General features: G+C 37.1%; 1 protein-coding gene across 6 annotated transcripts in view; it reads right to left on the reverse strand.

Annotated features, from left to right (window-relative positions):
- Positions 1 to 5,166: 5,166 nt before the first annotated feature.
- pex7 (peroxisomal biogenesis factor 7) overlaps positions 5,167 to 25,060 on the reverse strand; it is a 73,235-nt gene continuing 53,341 nt past the window's right edge. For 2 of the 6 annotated variants that reach the window (XR_011340676.1, XR_011340680.1), the window contains 3 exons: positions 16,545 to 16,644; positions 7,452 to 7,627; positions 5,167 to 7,112 (listed from right to left, as the gene is read on the reverse strand). Coding sequence is in view for 1 of the 6 variants with exons in the window: in XM_069887223.1 (XP_069743324.1) it covers positions 7,044 to 7,112; positions 16,545 to 16,644 (169 nt within the window). In the remaining 5 variants the exon portion in view is untranslated. Of the gene's footprint in view, positions 7,113 to 7,451; positions 7,628 to 16,544; positions 16,645 to 17,821; positions 18,085 to 22,550; positions 22,801 to 25,060 lie in introns of those variants that run through there. The other 4 variants (XR_011340679.1, XM_069887223.1, XR_011340678.1 and 1 more) reach the window with 3 other exon arrangements.

Below are 25,060 nucleotides of genomic sequence, written 5' to 3' on the forward strand. Positions count from 1 at the left end.
ACGTCAATACCTCCACTTCCTCAAGAATTTGCAGAGGCTCGGATTGTCATCAGAAACCTTGGCAAACTTCCACAGATGTATTGTGGAATGTGTGCTGACTGGCTGCATCATGACATGGGTGGACCAATATTTCTGAGCCAAAAGCCATGTAAAAGGTACTGGACTGCTCAGTAGAACACAGGCAAAACTCTCCCCACCATTGAAAACATCTATACGAAATGCTGCCATCAGAGAGGAGTAGTAATCATCAAGGATCCACACCATCCAGGACATGCCTTTCATACAAAAGTTGGGAGGTTATAATACAACTTTATAAAACCTTGGTCAAAGCTTAACTGAAGTATTGCATGCAGTTCTGGTCATCGAGATATGGGAAAGATCTGATAACACTGGAGAAGGTGAAGAGAAGATTCACTGGGACATTGCCTGGGATGGGACAGATACTTTATGAGGAGATAGCTGAAAAACTAGCTTTATTTTTCTGGAGTGGAACAGGTTAAAAATGAGACATGATTGAGATTCGTAAAATTTTGAAGGGCACATTACAGGATACATTGCTGTCAGAAGTAAATAGAACTAAAGGACATAGGGTTAGGGTAGGCGAAAAGGGAAAAAAGATTTAGAGGGGATATTAGTGGGACCTCCACAGAAAATGGTAAGTACCTGGGATGCACTGCATTGCACTGAGAATGGTTGAAACTAGGTAGCTGACAACATAGAACATTACAGCACAGTACAGGCCCTTTGACGCATGATGTTGTGCCAACCAAGATAAACTTACTCAACAATCTAAACTTTCTCTACCTCACACCCATAACCCTCTATTTTTCTTGCATCCATGTGCTTGTCTAAGATTCATTTAAACATTCCTATTGCACCAGCCTCCATCATCAACTTTGGCAATGCATTCCACGCACCCACTACACTCTGTGTATAGAAAAAAACTTACCCCTGAACATTCCTCCCTTCACATTAAACAGATGTCCTCTGATATTTGCTTCTGTTGCCCCAAGAAAAAGTTGCTGTTTGTGCATCCTATCTATGCCTCTCGTAATACTGTATTCCTCTACAATAGTAGTCATCTCTCATCCTTCATGCCAAGGATAAATGCCCTAACTCTGTTAACCTTGCCTCATATGACATGTTCTTCAATTCAGACAACATCCTGGTAAATATCCTCTGCACCATCAGTTTCCACATCCTTCCTGTAATGAGGTGATGAGTACTGAACATAAAATTACAAGTGTGGTCTAACCAGAGTTTTAAGGAGCTGCATCACCATCCCACCACTCTTGAACTAAATCCAGACTAATGAAGGCCAATAAACTGTATGTCTTCTTAACTACCTTTATCAACCTGCATAGCAACCATAAGAGATCTATGGATTTGGACCCCAAGGTCCCTTTGTTCTTCTACACTGTTAAGAATCCTGACATTAACCATGTATTCCACCTTCAAGTTTGACCTTCCAAAATGCTTCACTTCATACTTATCCATATTGAACTCCATCTGCTACTTTTCTGCCCAACACTGCATCCTGTCCATCTCCTGATATAATCCATGCCAGCCTTCTACACTATCCACAACTTCTTCAACCTTTAGTGCTATCTGCAAACTTACTAACATATTAGCATGTTTCTTCTTTGTTCAGGTCATTTATAAAAACCATGAAGAGCAGAGTTCGCAAAACAGATGCCCGTGGAACTTCACTAAAGTGTTTTGATGAACACTTGAATCACTTAGGCATGGGGGTTATGAACCAACAAAGGGTGAATACATGGTCCAGTTAGGTGGAAAGACATATGTCAATGGTGCATGATTCTATGATTTACAATATATCTACAGGTAATGGTGCTAAAGGAAGGCTCACAGAATTGTTGAAGACCCTTGTCATCCAGCCCACAGTATCTTTGAGACACTACCTTCAAGGAAGAGGTACAGGAACATAAAAACCTGGGCTGCCAAGCTTATTCCCACAGGTAGTGAGACTATTGAACAATCCTAAAAACTTGAACACTACATTTACCTTTGACCGTTGTTTGCTAAGAAGATAGCTCTATTCACTACCATGAAGTGAAATCAGGCCTCCTTGCTCACTAAATTCAATAAATTCAATAAATCTTCCCTATTTTGTTGGCTTTCTGGAAGCTCTCTGCAAGCACAATCTGTTCAATCCCATTTGTCAGCAATGCAATTATTTTTCTCTCAAGTATCCATCCAATTCCATTTTAAGAGTGATCATTGAATTTTCTTCCATCATCCTTCTGGGAACAAATTCCAGATTAGGTCTACTGTGCATGAACAAGATTTTCCTCACTTGGTCCTGGCTCTTTTGCAACCTTCCTTTCTTAGTCCTTCCACCAACACAAACTGCTTCCATTGTGTTCTTGGCCTTCTACTTTATACAGCCATCTGTACATTAGTGTTAACTTGTTAGACTGCTTGTGGAATAACTCACAGTACAAGTACAATATGACAAATAAACAACTTTAAAACATTCATCCTGTCTAGACCTTTCAAGATGTTTTAATACCTCACTGAAATTAAAATAAAGATTTGGAATTCTGGTGAGCTATTCTCTTGCAGTAAGATCACAGTCCTGACCAGAGTCCTCCCCATATCCAAATTAAAACATGTTCAAGATACGTTTGACACATTATACCAAGCACATTACCTGCAATCAAATCTGTATTAAGCTTTTAATCTGTGATATTAATATTCATAGCTATTATGTTTGACATTGCTCATATTCTTTTATTTATACCTATTTTCTTCTATTTCACTTGTGTACTGGTCTTATAACAGTGGAAGTACACAGCTTGACTGGTTCTATTCTGGTTAGTTTCAATAATCTATTACCTGACTTAGACTAGTATCTTTATTTGCATTGAATTAGAAAACGGTTTTAATCAAACTACTCTCAATGAAGTTCGTAAAAACACACCGAAATGCTGGAGGAACTAAGCCCATCTTTTCAGCATCCATAAAAAGCAAAGATATATTGCCAACATGGGGCCTGAGCCCTTCTTCATGGAATAAATAGAATGAACCAGAAGCAGGAAATCTCAAAGTCTCAGAATTCAGACAATACAGGCTGGGGGAGAAAGTTAAACTGTTAAAAAATGTTATTGATACATTTGAGAACATTTTTTTTAAAAACTGCTCAATTGAGACTATTCCCTGGATGAAAAAAATTGAGTTTTTCTGGTGTTATATATCTTTGAACTACTAAAATAAACAATTTAAAAAACGTAGGCACAAGTATTGGCCTTCACCAAGCAGTTCCTCATTTACCAGAATTTGAAAATGTTCATTTATATTTTATGCTTTCTTACAGAATTTAATTAAAATTACATTTCTATTGTTGAATCTTAATAACTCTACCTTTCTACTAAATCATCTGTGCTGCCTATATTCCACCAATGGACCTTGTGGTCTTCGTTTCTCTTAGCCGATTTTTCAATAGGTCCATTGTGACACTGGATTCATTACTATCTTCTCTGAATCATTTTTCAATCTATCATGTCCACATGCCAATTCAAATGTCTCTATGACAAATCCTTCAAGTCTTTACGACCAGACTTGACAATAACCAGGTATTTCACCTGCTAATATCCACCCTCCATAAATATACTATGCAGCACCAGGGGTTAATACCTGAACACTAACCAAGATCTCCAGACTTTCTAAAGCCAGAGCATTAATTTGGGCAGTGAGGATGTGGTGTTGTGTAGGAAGCAGATAACCTAAGAGAGAACAATTAATCATATTACAATTACCAGGATCAAGCATAGCACTTAAAACATGTAGAGACAGAACACTGATTAACAGATGGAGCGAATAAAGAAACTGAAACATTGAACTCAGAAGACAGGGTAAGTAATAAATGAAACGCAAAATCTATTTTCTAAAGAATGCATTTAAGATAATGCTGGGGTTTGTAAGATCAAAGAGGGGAAGCTTAAGATAAGTAGGGTACCTGTGAGGATGAACTGGCATTCACTGCGAAGGATTAAAGAAAAATAGAAGCCAATATAATGTTTGATTATTTCTGCTGCCACACATCACTTGGAGCAAGATTAAGACGTTACCCTCGCTCATGATTAAGTGATGGAAAATGGAAAGATATCAACAAGAGTTACAAAATCAGATTGAGCCTCTGCAATGCTGAGTGGCCCAGGCACAAATAAACTTCATGATGCAAACTCTCCAGCAAGTCACGTCTTAACTAAAAACAATGATCACATCACAAGGCAGTTGGAGGAGTCACCTAAGGTGGTCTGAGAAGCTCTCTGATGACCCCAATGGGAAGAAGGAGCAATAATTCAGAATATTTAGATTCCTCTGAACTCTGTGCCCTACATTGCAGAGGAATCAGAACACTGTCTTGTAATTTACTTAAAGCAAGTTACCAAGTACAAAAAAGGGGGTGGGATTCGTATAAAATAGAACAAATGTCTGTGTCTCCTTCAAAGGTCAGATCTCATTCTGTAAATGATTTTACAGGCTTAGAAGCAAAATTAAGCCAATTGGAATGTTCTCTCAAAGATTAATCTTTCACTGCCAAGCAGGACAGTGGAGAGGTACATTGAACTATTGGCTCACAATGGGCACACTAAGGAACAGCTACAGGATGCAAGATATTACGATTGTTGCTATGAGAATTTAAGTTTTAAAATACTGACTGGAAGGCAGAAGATGTTTGCATTCCATTCTTGTTATTAGTTAGAGTTGATAAGAAGCTCGTTATTTGGTAAGGTAGTAAAAGACTATTAACCATTGGGTAAGGGACATGACTGATTATTGAATACCAAGAGAATTCTGAGGAATATGTACTTGTATGAAGCAGTCTGTTGGAATGTTCTGGAGACCTAGGCATCTGAAGGTATAAAAGATATGATTTGTAAGCCAAGAGGAGATTCTCTTGGGAGTGAGACGAGTTGCACCTGACAGCGTTTCTTGCTGTAAAGGAGTTCTCGTGCTTTGCAAATGATTAAAATCTGTTTGTGCAGCTCTCTTCGTGTTTGTTTTCAAACAACCAATGGTCCACTTTAACACCTAAAGCAATTAATTAAGAATCCAAGTAAGGATTTTAGGTCATTCAACATAGATAGCTACCAATAGATATGAGGCTATTAATAATAAACCCATTGAGTACAGGCGATCTTTAGAGGGACTTTCATTGATCAAAGGGATGTTTTATTATGGTTGGATACAGATCAGGAAAATGGCATCATCTCGGATTGCTTAAACAATGTGCTGAAAAGTGTAACCCTACAATTGCATGATAAAGGCCACATGTAATTATGCTTAGGATAAATCATCCTGGAACTCTGTATCTAAGTGATTTCTATTTTCCTTTGCACATAAGAGGTTATTTGGCCCATCAAGTCTATGTTGACTCTCACAGTATTATCACCAATACACCCAACCATTCCCCACCATTTCTTTCCTAGTAACTTATTCGCTTAAATGCCCATCAATTTCCCCCCCCCCCTCAATTTTCCTTACTCCCATCTAAACAGGGACAAATTACAGTAGCCAATTGTGGAATTGGGAGGAAATGGGATCCCCAGGGAAAACCCCACATTTCACATAACCCTCTGGGTTAGGATTGAAGCTGTTTCTGTGCAGCCCAAATGCATATTCCTGAATACACCAGATAATTTGAGCTTTGACTGAGTGCTATGGGGTGTGGAGGATAACCACACCTTCAGCAACTTGGAGGCCAGAGCTGAAGGTCAAAAGAAAAAAAAATCTGAGAGATACCACTTAAAAGCAAAATCTTAGTCAACGCCTCCACCCATGGCTGATCATTGAGGTTAATTACATCTTTCAAGGTTGAATTTGACAAGCTATGGGGCCCATTCATGGACTATTATTATAATTTGATTACTTATACAGGGGTGGTCTGGGGGTTTTCCATCCAACGTCTAAGAGCCAATACTCCATTCAATGTTAAAATATGAGATGAAATACTCACAAGGATTTTTCAGTTTTTTGAGAATTATGTAAGACAATGTACAATTGATACATGACTTATATTCTGTATTACATTATATAAGTTATATAACTAATATCTAAACAATATATACATGTAATATTTCTCTCCATCAAATTAATAAAAATGTTTTAAAAATAAATTACATCTCAGAAAGTCTTCAATTTATTTTCCATATTAAAGACACTATGTAAATGGTTGTTGCTGATGTTAAGAAAACCAAGCATGTTAGTCTGAAAATGTGAATAACTTTGAATGTTATTAAGATTTATATACACTTCATAATGACAATATCCTTAAATGTAACAGAGCAGACAAAATTCTAGATAAAATTTCTTGTTGCAGCAAGTGTTCAAGTTAAGATTAACAGTATTTTTATCCTTCAATCATAATGCAAAACAGTTATGGAAATCCGTGATTATAACAATTCCTCCAAATCAATTTCTAGCAGTTGATCTTGGAACCCCACCATCTTCTACCCATCATAATCTAAAATTAATTTAGTCATAGTCCTTTTAAGGGATGGACTTAGTTTTACAGTCTGGATGAAGTCCCAGAAAAAAAAGAAAATGCTTTCTGTTAGTTAACCCAAAAATCAGGGTGAAATATATGAAGTACAAAATATAGAAAGTCAAATTTCCAACTCATCTCTAACTTTTGCAATGGCTATCCACTAATGAATTTATACAATATATAAATAGGTCAACTTCTAATTGTGAATCTTATCCACCAACTCCTCAAGCACTCTGCAACGTGGACAAATAAGCTGGAAGTTTGCAGTTCCGATTTCTCAATCTTGTTCTCATAATACAAATTGCATGGAACGAAATGAAGAACAAAAGTTGCATTTGCTCTAAATGCAAATCAGCACGTACCAGAAACATCAAATCAGACGTTCCAGTGACAGTATATTAAACTGCTGAAGAGCTTTACAAGTTCACAAAATATAATCAGTAAAGCTGGGCACGAACTAAACAAAATACATGAGACAGTAGTTTGGGAAGTGGAACATGATGTACTAAATTGTCCAGTGATGCCAAATTTAATGACTAAATGCAAGGCAAGGTGGAATATATATCTTCACAGTCTCATCCCAGGAACAATCAACAACCTGTAAGGAAAGCATTAAAAAAATCCAAGAATTAGTAATGTTTTTATGAACTGTCAATCTAAGAAATCAATAAAATACAAATCAAACTAGGATGGGACAACAACAAAACAGAAAATCAGAAAGATAGCCGGTCTAATTGGGTTTATTAACAAGTAAAACTGTTATAATCTTTGGGAAAAAACAGACAATATTGATTTATTCCTTTGGTCAATCAACTATATCCCTGATGAATCCACGTATTCTGTTAAACAAAAAAGCCTGAAGATGCTGGCAACAAGTTCATCACACAAATATATAGCCAAACAAAGGCCCAGGCCCGAAAATTTGGTTGCCCCTTACTTTCTATGAATTCTGCGTGACCTGCTGAGTTTCTCCAGGAGGTTTGTGTATTATCAGGAGTTCCATTGGATGAGCATATTAGCAGAAAATATCACCAAAACTGATGGAACACTGATTTATAATATCCATTCATATACATTGAAATGATGCATCCGGCTGACTTTGAAAAAGGTAAACTGAAACAAAGCAAAGAACTGAACGAGAGAGGGGTTAACAAGCCTTTAACCACATTTTCAGCCATGTTGCCTTTGTAATATACAGACATGTTGCTTGCTATAAATATTTTGTTTGCTCACATCCTTGTGAAGCACATGAAATAATTTACATTGCATGCATTACAGATGATACAAATTTGAAATTATTGCAGGAAGGCACAGCCAGAGTGAAAGTGGGAAGGAAAATTAGAGTGAAAGTGGGAAGGAAAATTAAAGTTGCAAGCAACAGGAAGACCAGATTCCCCACTGTGGTATTAGGACTGGTTTTTCACAAAGCATTTATCCCACATGCTTTTGGTTTCTGCACACTGTGACGGAGTATATAGATATATATGAATACGCTTCTGAGAGATAAATTGGGAAAGGTTTGTTAGAGTAGGTCACAAACAAACACTTTAAAACAAATCTTATTTAAAATACTGGAGCTCTGCCCCATGGTAGATGTATCAGCTCCAGAGCTTTTGCAAGAGCTTTGAAGAGTGATCAAAAGACTTCTCTAATGGATTGTTGTTTACAAAAGGCAACAGGTGAAAGAGCATGTTGGAACCGTTATGTCTGGAGTGAAACTAGCTGTTCTAAGAGGGTCATGTGGTTTGGGAAGCAGAGAGAATTAAACAGGCTCTGTCTCAGAGAGAGAGAGAGACAGAGATCACTTGACAGTGTTACAGCCAGCAGAAGTAGCTGGGACTGGAACAGGACAAGCTGGCAAGCCCTACTTGGAAGATGGCCTGGTCAAAGCCCTTGTGATTCATGCAAAAGGAGAGGACTGGCTGTCTAATGTTTCACTTGGAAAAAGAAAAACAAAAAGGAAATCTGTGGTGACCTGAAAGAAAGAGGTTATCATCTGGAGAACCCTGAAGGGGCAAGTTTTGTCAACTAGACATTGAAGTGGCTGATTAAAAAGGAAATCTCTCTCTGAAAATGCACAAGAACCTTCCTGAGCGGTAACCATTTACCTTTCAAGCACCAAAACCCAGTGAACTTTATAAATGTTCAATTATGTGCACAGTATAAGAACTGCCTGCAACCAATAAACTTAGAGGAATGAGAAATGAAATTGGACTGTGAACCAAAGAACTTTTCTGAACTTAACACACATTACATACATGTGCACTTAGGGGGTTAAGTTAGGTTAAATAAGTCAATAGAGATAAGTTAAAGTTTGATTCTATTTTCATGTTTAAAGATAATTAAAAGCAACTTTTGCAATGGTGAATATCTAATGCTGTTGGGTTTTGTGGGTCCTCTGGGCTCATAACAACACAAAAGGATCCAAGTTTTGAATACCAAAACCATGAATGGAAGTTGTACAAGTGAATCACTGCTTCAACTGAATCCATGATTAGTGGGATGAAGAAGGTAAAAAGAGGTGCTGCATCTCCTGTAGTTGTATGGAAAGATGGCTTAAAAAGGAGAGCAGTTTGTGAGGATGGAAGAAGGAAGCAGGAGTCACAAAGGAAATGGACCCCTCATATTGCTGAAAGGCCAGGTGAGGAGATGTATCTGGTTGAAGGTGATGGAAATTGCAAAAGATGGCCCATTGGATGCATTCTAGTGGGGAGGAAAGTGGGGAATGGGGAAATTCATCCTTCCTCTCTTTTTAAGAAATGCTGACAGCAGAGGTGAGGGGAAAGGATGAGATGTGGGCAAGAGTTCTGCTAACTGTGGTAGAGGGGAAGCTACCATTCAGGAAGAGGGAAGAGATCTCTGAGGCACATTTGTTGGAAACTTAATTGCTGGAGATGGAGAAATGTAATCTTTACAGGAAGCAGGATGGGAGAGATATCATCAAGATACCCTGTGGGTTTGAAAGCGATTTTTTTTTGGCAAATCTTCCCTTCAATTGGAAACAGGGAGATCCAGGGAGGGAAGAGTCAGAAATGTGAAGCTGAGAACAAGGTGGAAAATGGCTACCAAATTTTGAAATTCTGAATTCTGATTAAGTGCTAGAAGCAACATCAATGCATTTGAAAGTGTACTACAGAAGAATTGAGGGAGCATGTCCAAATAAAGTTAAAACACAGACTGTTCTATATATATTCCATAAAAAAGAATGGAAAAGCTTAGCCTGTGTGTGATCCCTTAGCTACATTATTAATATGCAGACTATGAGTAGCATGTTAAATAAAAGTCTTGTAAACAAAGATATATTCCATCTTCTGTATAAAATTTAATTGAACACAGTTCAATAGTTCAACATCTATTTTCAATAGATGTCTTTAAACCATTTGTGAATCATCGGTTTATAGGCATTGTAAAATCTCTATCTAAAGCATCTTACAATCTACAAGTTATTGTAATCTTGACATTCACTGACCCAAATCTAATCTCCCATTCAGACTTTAACAGATTGGAATCAGTGAGGTGTTGACTTCCCTTCTAAAACTTAGCCCTGATGAATGCTTTTATTGGAACAAGTATCCATTCAAAGCTAACTTTTTGAAAACTAGAGCAATTTTCTTCAACCAGAATAGACTTCAGTACATTCTCACACTCCATATAACCATATAACCACTTACAGCACAGAACAGGCCAGTTCGGCCCTACTAGTCCATGCCATAACAAATCCCCACCCTCCTAGTCCCACTGACCAGCACCCGGTCCATACCCCTCCAGTCCTCTCCTATCCATGTAACTATCCAGTCTTTCCTTAAATGTAACCAATGATCCCGCCTCGACCACGTCTGTCGGGAAGCTCATTCCACATCCCTACCACCCTTTGCGTAAAGAAATTTCCCCTCATGTTCCCCTTATAATTTTCCCCCTTCAATCTTAAACCTCTAGTTTGAATCTCCCCCACTCTTAATTGAAAAAGCCTATCCACGTTTACTCTGTCTGTCCCTTTTAAAATCTTAAACACCTCTATCAAGTCCCCTCTCAATCTTCTACGCTCCAGAGAAAAAAGCCCCTGCCTGCACAACCTTTCCCTTTAACTCAAACCTTGAAATCCTGTCAACATTCTCGTGAACCTTCTCTGCACTCTCTCTATTTTGTTTACATCTTTCCTATAATTTGGTGACCAAAACTGTACACAGTTCTCCAAATTTGGCCTCACCAATGCCTTGTACAATTTCATCATAACCTCCCTACTCTTGAATTCAATACTCCGATTTATGAAGGCCAACATTCCAAATGCCTTCTTCACCACACCATCTACCTGAGTATCAGCCTTGAGGGTACTATTTACCATCACTCCTAAATCCCTTTGTTGCTCTGCACATCTCTATACCCTACCATTTAATGCATATGACCTATTTAGATTTGCCTTTCCAAAATGTAACACCTCACACTTATCTGTATTAAATTCCATCAGCCATTTCTCAGCCCACACCTCCAGCCTTCCTCTGTACCTAATGTACCTCATGTACCTAATTCCCATTCCAGCAACAAATAAATGCAAAACACTGTGAAAAATAATGTGCGAGTATTTTAAAAATTCAGTTCCTAAAATGGCGTGTTCTAATTATCTTCATTCTCAATGAATCGCTTATAGTTTTTACAGCACCTCTGTTTTTCTTTTTAAAAAATATATTTTTATTGAGTTTAACATACAATCATACTTACAAAATATTTAGGGAAAACACATAACAAGTCATTGATAGAAGTACATTGGACAGTTACTTGATCCACATAGGAAACAAATAATTGAATTAATCTATGATATCCATGTTAAACCCATATTTGCCAAGTTAAGATGAATAAACTTTAAAAAAAAACAAACAAAAGAAAATCTCACCTACTGTAAGGTAAAACATCATGAGATGGGAATGTGTAGGGAGTTACCCTGTACAAGGCTGTAACAAGAAGGGGAGGTGTCCTTGTACTCCTGTTAGGTAAAACATCATGAGATGGGAATGTACGGGGCAGTAACAAGATGTGAATGCATCCTTGTACTTACAAGATAAGAGAGACATTGATGGATTGAGAGGCAGGAAGCTAGCAGGGAAAGGATAGCAACAGTTTTAGTCATTGGACAAGTAATGATATGATGATGTTCTAAGCACATATCCAAGGGTATAAAAAATCACCATTTTGCTGATAACGGCAGAATGCATTCTCCGACTAACCTGGTTGGTCGCAAGTGTTACAATCCGGTAATAAAGAACAAAGAACCCTGATTTCGACTCAGCCTGGTGTTTGTCTCACTCATTCATGAACAAAGCAGACCTAACACTACCTCCCTCCCTCTAATCAAGGTTTCCTTATATAAAAGAAAGAGAAATTTTGGATCTGATGACGACCTCCAGATATCGGACAGAGAATCTCTGGAACATCCCAAATTCTTTCAATGAGAGTATTCTATGAATGGGCCCCACATCTTTATAAATTGAAACTTTCCATCTTTAAAGTGGTATCTCATTTTCTCCAAGCTTAAACAGTAACCACTGTGTATGGGTAGGTGAAGCATCATGTTTCCATTTCAATAAAATTGTTCATCTGTCTATTAGCATGGTAAAGGCTAAAACTTTCTCCTGAGTTGCAGACAGAAGTATATCAGGTTCACTTGAAAAATCAAACAAAGTAATTAATGGGCAAGGTTCTATAAAGTTAGGAAAATATCTTTCCAAAAATCTCTCTAAATTTGGGCAGTCCCAAAACTTATGGATCAGTGAAGTTTCAAAAATTTTACACTTCTCATATAGTGAATCAATGTCTGCATAAAAGCAATATAATGCAAGTTTGGACATATGTGTTCTATGTAGCACCTTAAATTATAATAAGCAGTGTCTTGCACAAAATGAAGAATCATTAATCAAGCTGAGAGGACAGAGTACCAATCTTCATCTGAAAATGTTATGTTCAAATCTCATTCCCAATCATTCTTAATTCCAGCCATTGAGGCTGATGATGAATCCAATAAATCATTATAAATATATGATAGTAATCCACCGTGGAAAAAAAAAGCATTAAAAATATATCAACAATGTTAGTATTTGAGATTCAAGGAAAATCAGAAAGCTTGGATTGAACAAAATGTCTAACTTGTATCTATCTAAAAAAATGTGTTAGAAAGATTAAATTTGGCTGATAATATCCAGCAGTGTTGGCTGAAAAAGATGATTATCTATAATTCGATTAGCCAGAGGAAAATCTATTAAACCCAACGAATTTTCTAAATTGAGCTCATATTCTCAACCTATTTCTCATCAGTGGATTATGTGTCAATTTAGAAAAGGAAAATGGTAAAAAAAAAATTGCTAACATAGAAGTTTTTTTGGAAAGCTTCAGTTCCATTTCAACTCAAGAGGGGCGATCATTGACTTACCCAAATGTAATAATTAAAGTAAATTATGTATGTTAATTGTCCAATAAAAAAAATCTAAAATCTGGAAGTGATAATTCTCAATTCCTTTTAGTCTTTTGAAGATGGGCTTTTTTCATATGTGGTTTTTTTTCCCCCTACCATATGCAAGTAGAAATAACCAAATCTAATGAGGTAAAGAAAGGATTTAGGAACAAAAATAGGTAAAGCTTGAAAAAGATACAGAAATTTAGATAAAATTTTCATTTTAATCGAATTAATGCATCCCATCATTGTAATAAAGGTGACCAACCCGACAATGGTAATTTAATCTTACTACCAAAAAAAAGTTCTCATTCACTAAATTTTTGTAACTTTTCATAATTGTAATTCCTAAATATTGGAATTGATCTTTCACTATTTTAAATGGAAAATTAGAATAGCGTAAAAATTCACTCTTGTGTTACGAGCCCAGAGGACCCATAAACCCAGCAGTAATAGATATTCACCAAGACAAATGATTACTTAAACAAAAGTTGCTTTTAATTATCTTTAAACATGAAAACAGGATCTCCCTTAAACTTAACTATTGACTTACTTAACCTAACTTTGTGACTCCTGCTTCCCTCTTCCATCCTCACAAACTGCTCTCCTTTTTAAGCCACCTTTCCATACAACTACAGGAGATGCAGCACCTCTTTTTACCTTCTTCATTCCACTATTCATGGATTCAGTTGAAGCAGTGACTTCCATTCATGGTTTTGGTATTCAAAACTTGGATCCTTTTGTGTTGTTATGAGCCAAGAGGACCCGCAAAACCCAGCAGCAATAGATATTCACCATGGTAAAAGCTGTTTTTAATTATCTTTAAAAATAGAATCAAACTTTAACTTATCTCTATTGACTTATTTAATCTAATTTAACCCCCTTCTAATTCTAAATGCACGTGTATGTAATGTGTGTTAAGTTCAGAAAAGTTCTTTGGTTCACAGTCCAATCTCATTTCTCATTCCTCTAAGTTTATTGGTTGCAGGCAATTCTTATACTGTGCACAGAATTGAACATTTATTAAGTTCACCAGGTTTTGGTGCTTGAAAGGTAAATGGTTACTGCTCAGGAAGGTTCTTGTCTGTATTCAGAGAGATTTGTTGTTTGAGGACATCCACAACTGATTTACTTCCATCAGCCTCTCAGTGTGTAGTTGACGAAACTTGCCCCTTCAGGGTTCTCTAGATGATAACCTCTTTTGTTCAGGTCACCACAGAGTTCTTTTTTGTTTTTCTTTTTCCAAGTGAAACATTAGATAGCCAGTCCTCTCCTCTTGCATGAACTACAAGGGCTTTAACCAGGCTGTCTTCCAAAAGAGCACTTTCCATAAGCTTGCCAGCTTGTCCTGTTCTAGTCCCTGCTGCTCTCTGCTGGCTGTAAAACTGCAATACTGATCTGTCTGTCTGTCTGTCTGTCTGTCTGTCTCTCTCTCTCTCTGAGAGAAAGTCTGTTTGACTCTCTCTCCTTGCAAAACCACAAGAACTTCTTACAACAGCAAGCTCTCCTCCAGACAATATGCGGCTCCAACAAGCTCTTTCATCTGTTGCCTTTTGTAAACAACAATCCATTAGTGAAGTCTCTTGAGCACTCTTCAAAGCTCTGAGCTGAGGCCCCGATATGTCTGGCATGAGGCAGAGCATCAGTATTTTAAATAAGATCTGTTTTAAAGTGTTTCTATGTAACCAACTCTGACAAACTTTTCCCAATTTATCTCCCAAAAACATATACTCTATCACATATGAAAATTTAACTTATAACCCGAAAACTGGCTAAAATGGTCAAACAAAGCTTATACATTTGGATTATAAACCTCAGGATTTGAAATAAAAAGCAATAAATCATCTGCATAAAGAGATACTTTATGTTTAATTCCACATCTGCTTATACATTTAAATTCTCTACATTGTCGGAGAGCAGCAGCTAATGGTTCCAGTACTATATCAAGAAGCAAAAGACTTAACAGGCAACCTATTAAACCTAAACATTTTTGATTGTTGTAAATTCGAGTGAAAGGGCATTAATACAACAATTTAATTCATTTAATAAAGTCTGGTCCAAAATTAGATTTTACAAAGACAGTAAATAGATACTCCCATTCCACCTGATCAAATACTTTCTCTGAAAGAACACATTCTATTGCTGGGGTGGAGAGTAAATACAGAATATACAATAGTTGATGTATGTTATAGTAAGAATAGTGATTTTTTTTTTAAACCAGTTTGGTCAGAGTCTATAATTATTGGTAGAATATTTTTTTAATCTTTGTGCTACAACCTTAGATGGAATCTTCATATCAACATTAAGTAATGAGATAGGTCTATAAGTTGACTCTTTCCCTTTTTTAGAATAAAAGAAATGCAAGCCTCATTAAATGAAAAAGGGAATCTTTTCATCTTTAAAAGAGTCAGCCAACACCAAGCTTAAGTGAGGTACAAACCATTTGGAGAAAGAAGCACCTCCATTTTTCTTCATTTACCATTTTATTACCTTACAAAATGTGGTAGCAGAATCTAACTACCAACACTTATCTTAATCACATTTGTTCATTTTGATGTCTACAGTGAATGCTGCCAACAATTAGTTCTCCATTAATTCATTCAGGGGTAGTACAACTGATCCATTAACTGATTTAATTCTGCTTCCATGGTTGCTGTCTCCAATTTACCAACATTCTTTATCCTCAGCTCCAAGGGAGCTTTCACAGCACTCTTGGGACAAACTGATAAGCCAGATTATGGAGCTAATTCATTATGTGTTCCTTATTTTTGAAACAAGTGCAGGACTACAGAAAAAAAGCTTTGATTCTGTTTCTTGTGCACACAGACTTCATTTCTAACTGGACAACATTTGAGGTGATCATTATTCTTATCATGATGTTAAGCAAATTCACAGTCCAACTATAATTTCGTTGTGACAGTATTGATAATCATCTTGCACACAGTTATATATCTGCAGTAAAGTGCAAATATTGTTCCAACATCTATTGAGAATCTTTGTATTGATTTCAATACAATTCAGGTAATGCATGGCTAATTATAGCTTTTTAGAGCAGCTGTTACAAATTGTAGAGATTGTTTATTTCAAGCAATAATTATTTACTAAATGTTTTGTCAAGTATATTAAAAGTTTTCCCTTTTCTGTCCTCTACTGAAAGCTCCTGGTGCCTTGCTCAAGTAATAAATTCTTATTATTAGCTGAAAATGACAGGTTATTTGAGTATCAAAAGCTACATAGCCAAAAACTATTGTGTTGTGCAAAATGATTTTCCAGTAGGATATTAAAGATAGTACTTCAAGGTGGAAACCATGACTCATTCTCCCACTGTCCCAAAATATTATTCAAACAGAGATTAAATATTGCGCAGCCAATTCTAAATCCATAGCACCAAGATGTACTGAAACCAAATTTAGTTGTGGGGCAATAAAAGGCACACAATCTGAAAAAAATTGCTGTTTTATTTAGCTTCTCTGCGTGATTTCCCTTCAGTATTTTGGCTCTGCTACTTGCTTTAAACCAGGGATCTGGAGCATGTTTATATGTTTCAGATTAATTCATTTTGATCAACCATAGAAGCAATTAGTCACGTACCTGACCAGGGATATGTATGCTGAAATCAAGCCCACATACAAACTCTGTGTGGTGTTCAAGTGTTTCAAGCACAGAGCCTGGTTTGGAAATATCCCAAAACCTATGAATGAAAACAAATAAATGCAATTAAAATAATTGAATGGATTTTAAATCATATTTTAAAGTCATGACGCAGTGAGTACACCATTGAATAAATTGATCCACATGGCATGCAACTGGACTGTGAATCTTTAATAGATAGATGTAATACACATGGATGGTGCCCCTTCAGATACAAGAGGGTAAAAAAGAAATGATCATATTTCTGCTTTATCCCCATTAAAATATTTTAAGATGAATGTTTCCACTTCACAACCTATAGCTATATTCAAGACTCGTTACATAGCTGTGCATTAATTTCGGCATTGAAAAAATATTTATTATTTGAATTTTAGTTATTAATTTATGTGAATTGGATGTTAATGTCAAGTAACTCATTGCCATTTCCACAGTGGTGAGGTGGTGAACTGGGATTCAAATCCCACACTGTCTGTAAGGAGTTTGTATGTTCTCCCTGTGTATCTGTGGGTTTTCCCTGGGGCTCCAGTTTCCTCCACCATTTGAAAAGTACTGTCAATTGGGTGTAATTGGATGGATGGCTTTTACTGTGCTTTCTGTCTAATTTTTTAAACAATTAACTACTCTGATGTACAACAGATTGGCTTTATTAATTCTATCCTGCAGATATAAAGTAATCCAAATCTACTGCCCATTCTAATTCATGATAAATTCCATTTACACATCATCCTCACGCTCATTAATAGATGTGGTTAAGCAATGGCCAAGTTTTAAAATCCAAATCTCTCCATGATCTCTTACCATAGTACACCTATCATATCTTTGGAAGGAACGTTCTGTTCAAAGTTTGATTTCTTGTTTGTCCTTAAATTTAACTGCTCTACAATCGCAGTCATACATTCCATTTCATGGCCTAAAGCTCTGAGATTTCTTCAACAAACTTATTTTTACCTCTCTTCATGAAAACACTTCTCAAACCTTTTAGACTAAGCTTTTGGTAATTTGCCTAAATATCTGTTTTTGAGGTTTCTTATCAAAGTTTATTAAATATTGCTCCTGGGAAAAGTCTTGGAATTTTATGCTATTTCGAATAAATACAAGCTGATTGACACTCAATTTATATGTTTCTTTAAAGAAATAATTAAATATTCCTTAAATAGAATCATAGAATTCTAAAGCCCAACTTATCTATTATGCCGAACAAAGCTCGTCCCATTTACCTGTAATCCCAAATTCCAGTTTCAGACCAATCCCAAGATATCTAAAGCTTCCATGAAAGTTAGTTTCAGAATTACAATAAAGGTCCGATAATCAGACAAGCTTTGGACTTTGGCAGTGCCGGTCTAGTAGATTTTCCTGACTATTTATACCCAGAGACAGCATGGTAGCCTCGCAGTTAGCACAAATGCTGGGTTCAAATCCAGTGCTGTCTTTAAGAAGTTTGTATGTTCTCCCCATGTCTGTGTGTCAGGTTTCTTCTCACCTTTCAAAACATATGGGGGCTGTAGGTTAATTGGTGTATAAGGCAGCATGGCATCGTGGGCTATCATGCTATATGTCTAAATTTAATTTTTAAAATAAATAAATTGAATAAAATGTAATTTAAAAGACAATTTTTTGGGGTTAAAAGTACAATATTTTCCAGCAAAGGAAGGCAGGAAATGTACAAGTACTCTGCACCATGGATCTGGCTGCAAATCTACTCGCACTTGTACCATCCCACTCCTATCATGTTACTGACTCCAACCCTAGCTCTGGCCACACGGAGGTCCAGATCCAAAGCCCGGCTGTTCTCTGGACCAACAGCTTAGGCTGCAAACGTTAACTGCTTTCTGAAACTCCAAGCTTAAGTTCCAGACCAATGAGTCTAAAACATCAAAATTTCCAAACAACTGGATGCCAAATGTTTGGAGTTTCCCTTTCATTGCTTGCTCTGAATTGAAACTAAAATAGCAATGTTTATGAATAAATAAACTCTGGGTTTTCTTGAACAAGTATCGGAACGACAAAATTTTGACATATAACAAGATTCATTGCAAATTTTTTTTCTTAATGCATTTGGCCAATTTATTTTAATTCCCCTTCACTCCCTTTGATTCATTTCAATTTTGAACACTGCCAGCTGGATAAGCACTTTTTTCAATTGAGTTAAGTACAAGAGCACATTATGGATTTTCTTACATGGATTAGGTCCAAAAAAAAAAAACAACAATTTGCTGTGTAGCCTAGGAAAAGACAGCTTTTCAGAGCTCCCCAAGTGAAGATTTTGCATCTACGAGATTTCGGAGTACTCATCAACACTGGAAGTTGAATGTAGAGTGCTGGAGAATTTAACGTGCACACCAGCTGACTATATGTGTAAAGATCCTTTAGCATTATTAAATTATCTGCTATTCTTCATTTCAGTTCAAAATTATCTGCATGTGGAATGCAATTAAATACCTTGCACTTAGTGTGGTTAATTCACACAATATAGAAATGGCTGAGAGCACTAGATACAGCAAAGGCTGTGGAACATCCCAGTAACAAGGGGGAAAACTACCTGGACTGTCCATGTTCACAAAAAGTAGGACAAATCTAATTTGGCTAATTACCACTTAATTTGTCCGCTCTCAAATCATATGGCAACACAAAGAAAGTTACTGCTGACTGTGATATAACCAACATTGTGGCAATAAGGGCAGGTCAGAGGCTAGGAATCCTATAGGAAGTAACAAATCTCTTATCTCCCCAAAACATGTCCACCGTGCACAAGGCTCTAGTCAGGAGTGTGAGGGAATATTCTCCAGTCGCCTGGATATGTACAGCTTTGTCACTCAACACTATAGAGGACATAGTAGCTTGCTCGATAAGGCACTCCATCCACATCCATTCACTCTTTCAAGCACTGACGCACAGTAGCAGCAGTTTGCACCATTTACAGGATGGACTGCAGCAATTCACCAAGACTTCTTAAGTTCAATTTTATTATCTGATGAAACAGCATTTCTGCAGACTATAGTTCACACACATAATACACAGCACATAATAATCTTGTTTGTGCATAAAAATAGAAAAGAAAATAAATACTTGTAAATATTTCGGAATAATTTACTCATTTCATTTACAAGAGACCCAAGGTGACAGGATGCCATTCACCAGTTCCACAGCCTGTGGGAAGAAGCCATTTCCCAGCCTGGCAGTTCTGATTTTGATGCTCCTGAGCCTCCTTCCTGATGGTAACAAGTTGAAAATCCTGTCTGATCCTGATGGATGGCAAGGATCTTCAGTAACCCTTTGAACCCTGGATAAGCAAGACACCCGGGATGACACTGTTAGTGCACGGTATTACAGTGCACCAGCAACCCGGGTTTGAATCTGGGGCTGACTGTAAGGAGTTTATATGTACTCCTGGTTTTCTCCAGGTGCTCCAGTTTACTCCCACTATCTAAAAATGCAGAGGGTTTTAGGTTAATTTGGGTTTAATTGGGCTGAATTGACTTCTACCATGCTGCAAATATTTTAAAATCTAATTTAATTTGAATGTCATCAATAGAGCAAAGGGAGAAACCAATGATCCTCTGTATTACCTTCTTAGAATCTTCTCTTCCACTCAAGCACACTATCAACAACGTTCACCAAGTTCTTCCCCCCACCAGATCTGACATCACAAGCCATAAAGCTCTATCACCACTTGCAGGTTTCCCTTCAAGTCACACACTATCCAGACTAACAAATACATCTTTGGTTCAAGAAGGCAACTCACCATTGCACCTTCCCACAGTCAGTTAGGGCTAGGCAGGAAATGCTGGCCTTACCAGCAACACCTAGTTTCCAGAATGAATTAAGAAAAAGATTTTGGAAGAGAATTTTCATTGCATGAGCGATGTGTCAAAAATGTCTGCTGCATCTCATGTCCTGGGCCACCTGCGCTTCACACTCCGACTATCCTCCACTGAGTTGATGAGGGGAGCCCTCTGCCATCCCTCAGTATGCAAAGATACATTTGGAGAAAATGTTACCGCAGAACAAATCTGAATTCAGAAGAGGAAGATGCTCAATGATTCCTCCAGGACTAGCAAGGTGAGAAAGTGCAGTATACCATCAGATTTATGCCATGAAGCAGATGATGCCATGATGATGCTCCTTTGTTCATATGTTTGTAACATTTAAATTTACTGAAACATCAAAAATGATTTTAAATTGTGGCAGTGTTAATCTCTCTTAAATTACGATAGTCCTGCGTACATGTTTATAACAGATTCACCAAAATATCAAAAAATAATTTTAAATTATTAGTTTTAGTCCCTCTTAAAAGAAATGAGTCTCTCCAAAAGCATAAACAAGAGCAATGTAGTATTTATACACTGTTTTGCACTAAGAAGAATATATGTGAATATTTTACAGGAGGAAAGATATTGTCGATCTGAAGTCGAGAAAAATAAAGAGAATATTTGAAAAGTTTGGTCAGAGGTTAAAAAGGAAAATTGATTTTGAGACTGCTGGTAATTGATCCTGAAGGGTGATCCTGGAAAGGTGAAGCAATGGAAAACTATGGACTATTAGTGATCCAAAGCAGAGGTAACTGAGTTATCAAACTTGCACTGATCCCCTGCAACAGCTAACTCAGTTTCATTCTGTGGTGATTTTCTCCCCCTAATTCACATTTTGGTTTTTTAAACATTTACCTCATCTCATTTTAAATGGATCTTAAATTTTCAGTGATTGAGTCATTGAAACAACAGGGGATGTAAAGGTAAATAGCATGAAATTGGACTCAACTTGTAAGGTGGTATAAACATTGAAAAATTTGAAACTGGATGGAAAGACTTAGAAATGGATGCCCTTAAGTGCATGGGTATAATGGGAATGATGGATAAGTAGGTCGTAATGGGACAGGATGAGTGCTGCTAAATTCTAGATTCCATGATTAATGTAAAGAATGAAAATCAATGTTCAACTGAAAATTATCTAAAAGAACATAAGTTAAACAAAATGTAATGTACAAAAATTGATTTTTCATCAGTTTGCTTTTGGAAGCTGGTATGAAGTTGCAAGTCAAAATGAAACATTACTTTGAAATGATTCATTGTGTTTATACTAATCTACCAGTCCAAGGCCCCGAGAAATTGCAGTGAGTTGTGACAGGAGCTCGAGCCATCATGCGAACCAGCTTTCCTTCCATCGATTCAATCTTCACCTCATGCTGCCTTGGGACAGCAGCCATCATGATAAAGGACCTATCTCACCCCAGTTACACTCTCTTCTCCATCCTTTTGGGCAGATTACACAACTTTGAAAATGTACACCTCTAGTATCAAGGATTGTTGCTTTCCTTCTGATATCAGACTTGAAAGGGCTTTCCTACAAGTACAAGATGATGACTTGGACTGTTTAACTTTATTTATCTCTTTAAAATTATGCCCTGCACTTTTGTTTAGTGTAACACAATGTTTTGTATTCTTGATATACATTAGAATAATCAATTCAATCAAAAGAAAAAACAGCGGGTGGAAAAAACACAAAGGGTCCAGCAAACTGATCATCATGCCATGAGAGCATTTTACAAAACTATCAAGGCCCTTTTTGGTCCAATAACCACAGACCTTGAGCAAAAAACATGGGTCAATTTAATACCTATTAGTGCTGAACAGAAGATGCTGTGCTCCATTAAAAAATGTGCCAATTATTAGATTTAAAATTGGAACCAAAGAAAATATACTTAATCATTTAATTTACTGCACAATTTAATTCGGCCCAAGCATGATAAAAGTGGAAACTCCTGCATTCTAATCAGTTCAAATAAATATTAATATTTATCACAGGGAAGTTGTATGAAATTTATTTGCATAGCTTCTCAATGATTGATTCAATGAATATTATTGCACTTCTCTAAAGTTATGTATTACAAGAATGTAATGATGTAGGAAGAAATCAACATTACAACATGGTGCAGATAACCAAGTTTACCTCAATCCAAATGGTATATAATCCTTGCGAATTTCACAGTCCATTTTGACGATGTTGCTTGCGCATAAATCATTATTTAGTAATCTTGTTTCCAAAAGAAGAAGAATGGCCCACCATGCTGAGTACTGCCAGCCATCCCCATTATTCAGCCATCAAAACAGCAGATTCTAGGATTTGCCCTGCATTGTGCCCAAGATTCTGTTGCAGTTCAGACCAGAATCTAAGGCACTTACAATTTCGATGGGTATTTTTGAGGATAAAAAAATGTTTATTTAAAATTTTAATTAGTCATGTTTTATGTTTTCAATTAACCCAATTTTTAAGAAAAATTTTAATTATCTGCTTCAATTTTAATTTCCAGAATATATAGAAGTAGACCATTTGGCCCATTGAGTCCACTCTGCCATTCAATCATTCAACCATTCTTCCACTAAACACCACTCCCCTGCCTTCTCCCCATAACCTTTGATACCCTAACTATTCAGATACCTGTCAATCTCTGCCCTAAATACACTCAACCACCTGGCCTCCACAGTTGCCCATGGCAGAGGTTCACCACTCTCTGGCTAAATACATTTCTCCGCATCTCTGTTTTAAATGGATGCCCTTCAATCCGTAAGTCATGTCCTCTTGTCTTTGACTCCACTACCATGGGAAAAAAAATTTTGCTACATCTACTCTGTCCAGGCAGTTCAACATTTGAAATGTTTCTATGAGGTCCCTCCTCATTCTTCTGAACTCCAAGAGGTACAGTCCAAGAGCCATCAAATGTTCCTCATATGCTAATCCCTTCATTCCAGGAATCATTCTTGTGAATCTTCTCTGAACCCTCCCAATGCCAGCATATTCTTTCTTATATAAGGATCCCAAAACTGCACCTTCTTTACTAAGTGAGGCCTCACCAGTGCCATATAAAGCATAAACATCACATCCCTGCTCTTATATCCTACTCCTCGAGAAGTAAATGCCAACATTGCATACGCCTTCTTCATCATCAACTCAACCTGGAGGTTTATCTTTAGGGTATCCTGCAAGAGGACTCCCAAGTCCCTTTGAACCTTGATTTTTGAATTTTCTCCCCATCTAAATAATACTCTGCCCTTTTGATTCCTTCTACCAAAGTGCATGCCCACACACTTTCCAACATTGTTTATCATTTGCCACTTTTTGTCCCGTTCTCATAATCCAAGTCTCTCAGTTTCCTCATTACTATCTGCCCCTCCACCTATCTCTGTATCATCTGCCAACTTAGCCACAAAGTCATTTATTCCACAATCCAAATCATTAACATACAACGTAAAAAGAAATGGTTCCATCACCAACCTCTGTGAAACAGCACTGTTAAGCGGTAGCCAACCAGAAAAGGATCCCTTTATTCCCACTCTATTTATGCCGATCAGCCAATGCTCTACCCATACTAGTACCTTTCCTGTAATTCCATGAGCTCTCCTCTGTGAAACAGCCTCATGTGCAGCATCTTGTTAAAGGCCTTTTGAAAATCCAAATATACAACATCCACTGCATCTCCTTTGTCTGGGTCGGCTTGTGGTCTCATTAAAAACTGCAGTAGGTTTGTCAGGCAAGATTTTCCCTTAAGGAATCCATGCTGATTTTGGCTCATCTTGTCATGCACCTCCAGGTATTCTTCATCATTGACAATTTGACTCTAACAACTTCCCTCCCTTTTCAAAGGAGTGATCTTTGCAATTTTCCAGCCCTCTGGAACCATGAAAGAATCTACTGATTCCTCCACAATCTCTGAAGCTACTTATTTTGGAATCAGAGGTTGCTTTCTATCTAGTCTGGGAGACTTATCTACATTTGGACCTTTCAGCTTCCTAAGCTCCTTCTCTCTATTGATCATGACTGCATTCACCTCTCTTCCCCAAGAGCCTTGAAGGTCAGGTAAACTGCTAATTTCTTCCATAGTGAACAATGATATAAAATATTTATTCAGTTCCTTGTCTCCCATTACAATTTCTACAGCATAATTTTCTATCCGTCCAATGTCTATCTCACCTTTTTTACTCATAATATACTTAAAATAATTAGTTTCCTTTTTGATGCTATTAACTAGTTTCCTGTCAGTACATTTTTTCCTTCCTAATGACCTTCTTAGTTATCTTTTATCAACTTTCAAAAGTTTCCCAGTCCTCTGTCTTCCCACTAATTTTCGCTTCCTTACATGCCCTTTCTTTTGCTTTTCGTTTGGCTTTGATTTCTCTTGTTAGCCACAGTTGTGATGTTTTTCCTTTCAAGGATTTCTTCATTTTTGGTATATACCCGTCCTGCACCTTCATTATTTCTCGCAAAAAAAAAAACCTTCAGCTATTGCTACTCTCCCGTCCTCCCTGCTAGTGTGCCTTTCCAACTAACATTGGCCAGTTCCTCTATCATGCCTCTGTAGTCCCCTTTATTCCACTGGTGTACTGACACATTTGGTTTTAGTTTCTTCCTCTCAACCTTCAGAGTGAATTCTATCAGATGATGATCACTCCTTCTTGATGGTA

The sequence above is a fragment of the Narcine bancroftii genome, chromosome 6 (assembly GCF_036971445.1).
Source record: "Narcine bancroftii isolate sNarBan1 chromosome 6, sNarBan1.hap1, whole genome shotgun sequence".
Classification (NCBI taxonomy): domain Eukaryota; kingdom Metazoa; phylum Chordata; class Chondrichthyes; order Torpediniformes; family Narcinidae; genus Narcine; species Narcine bancroftii.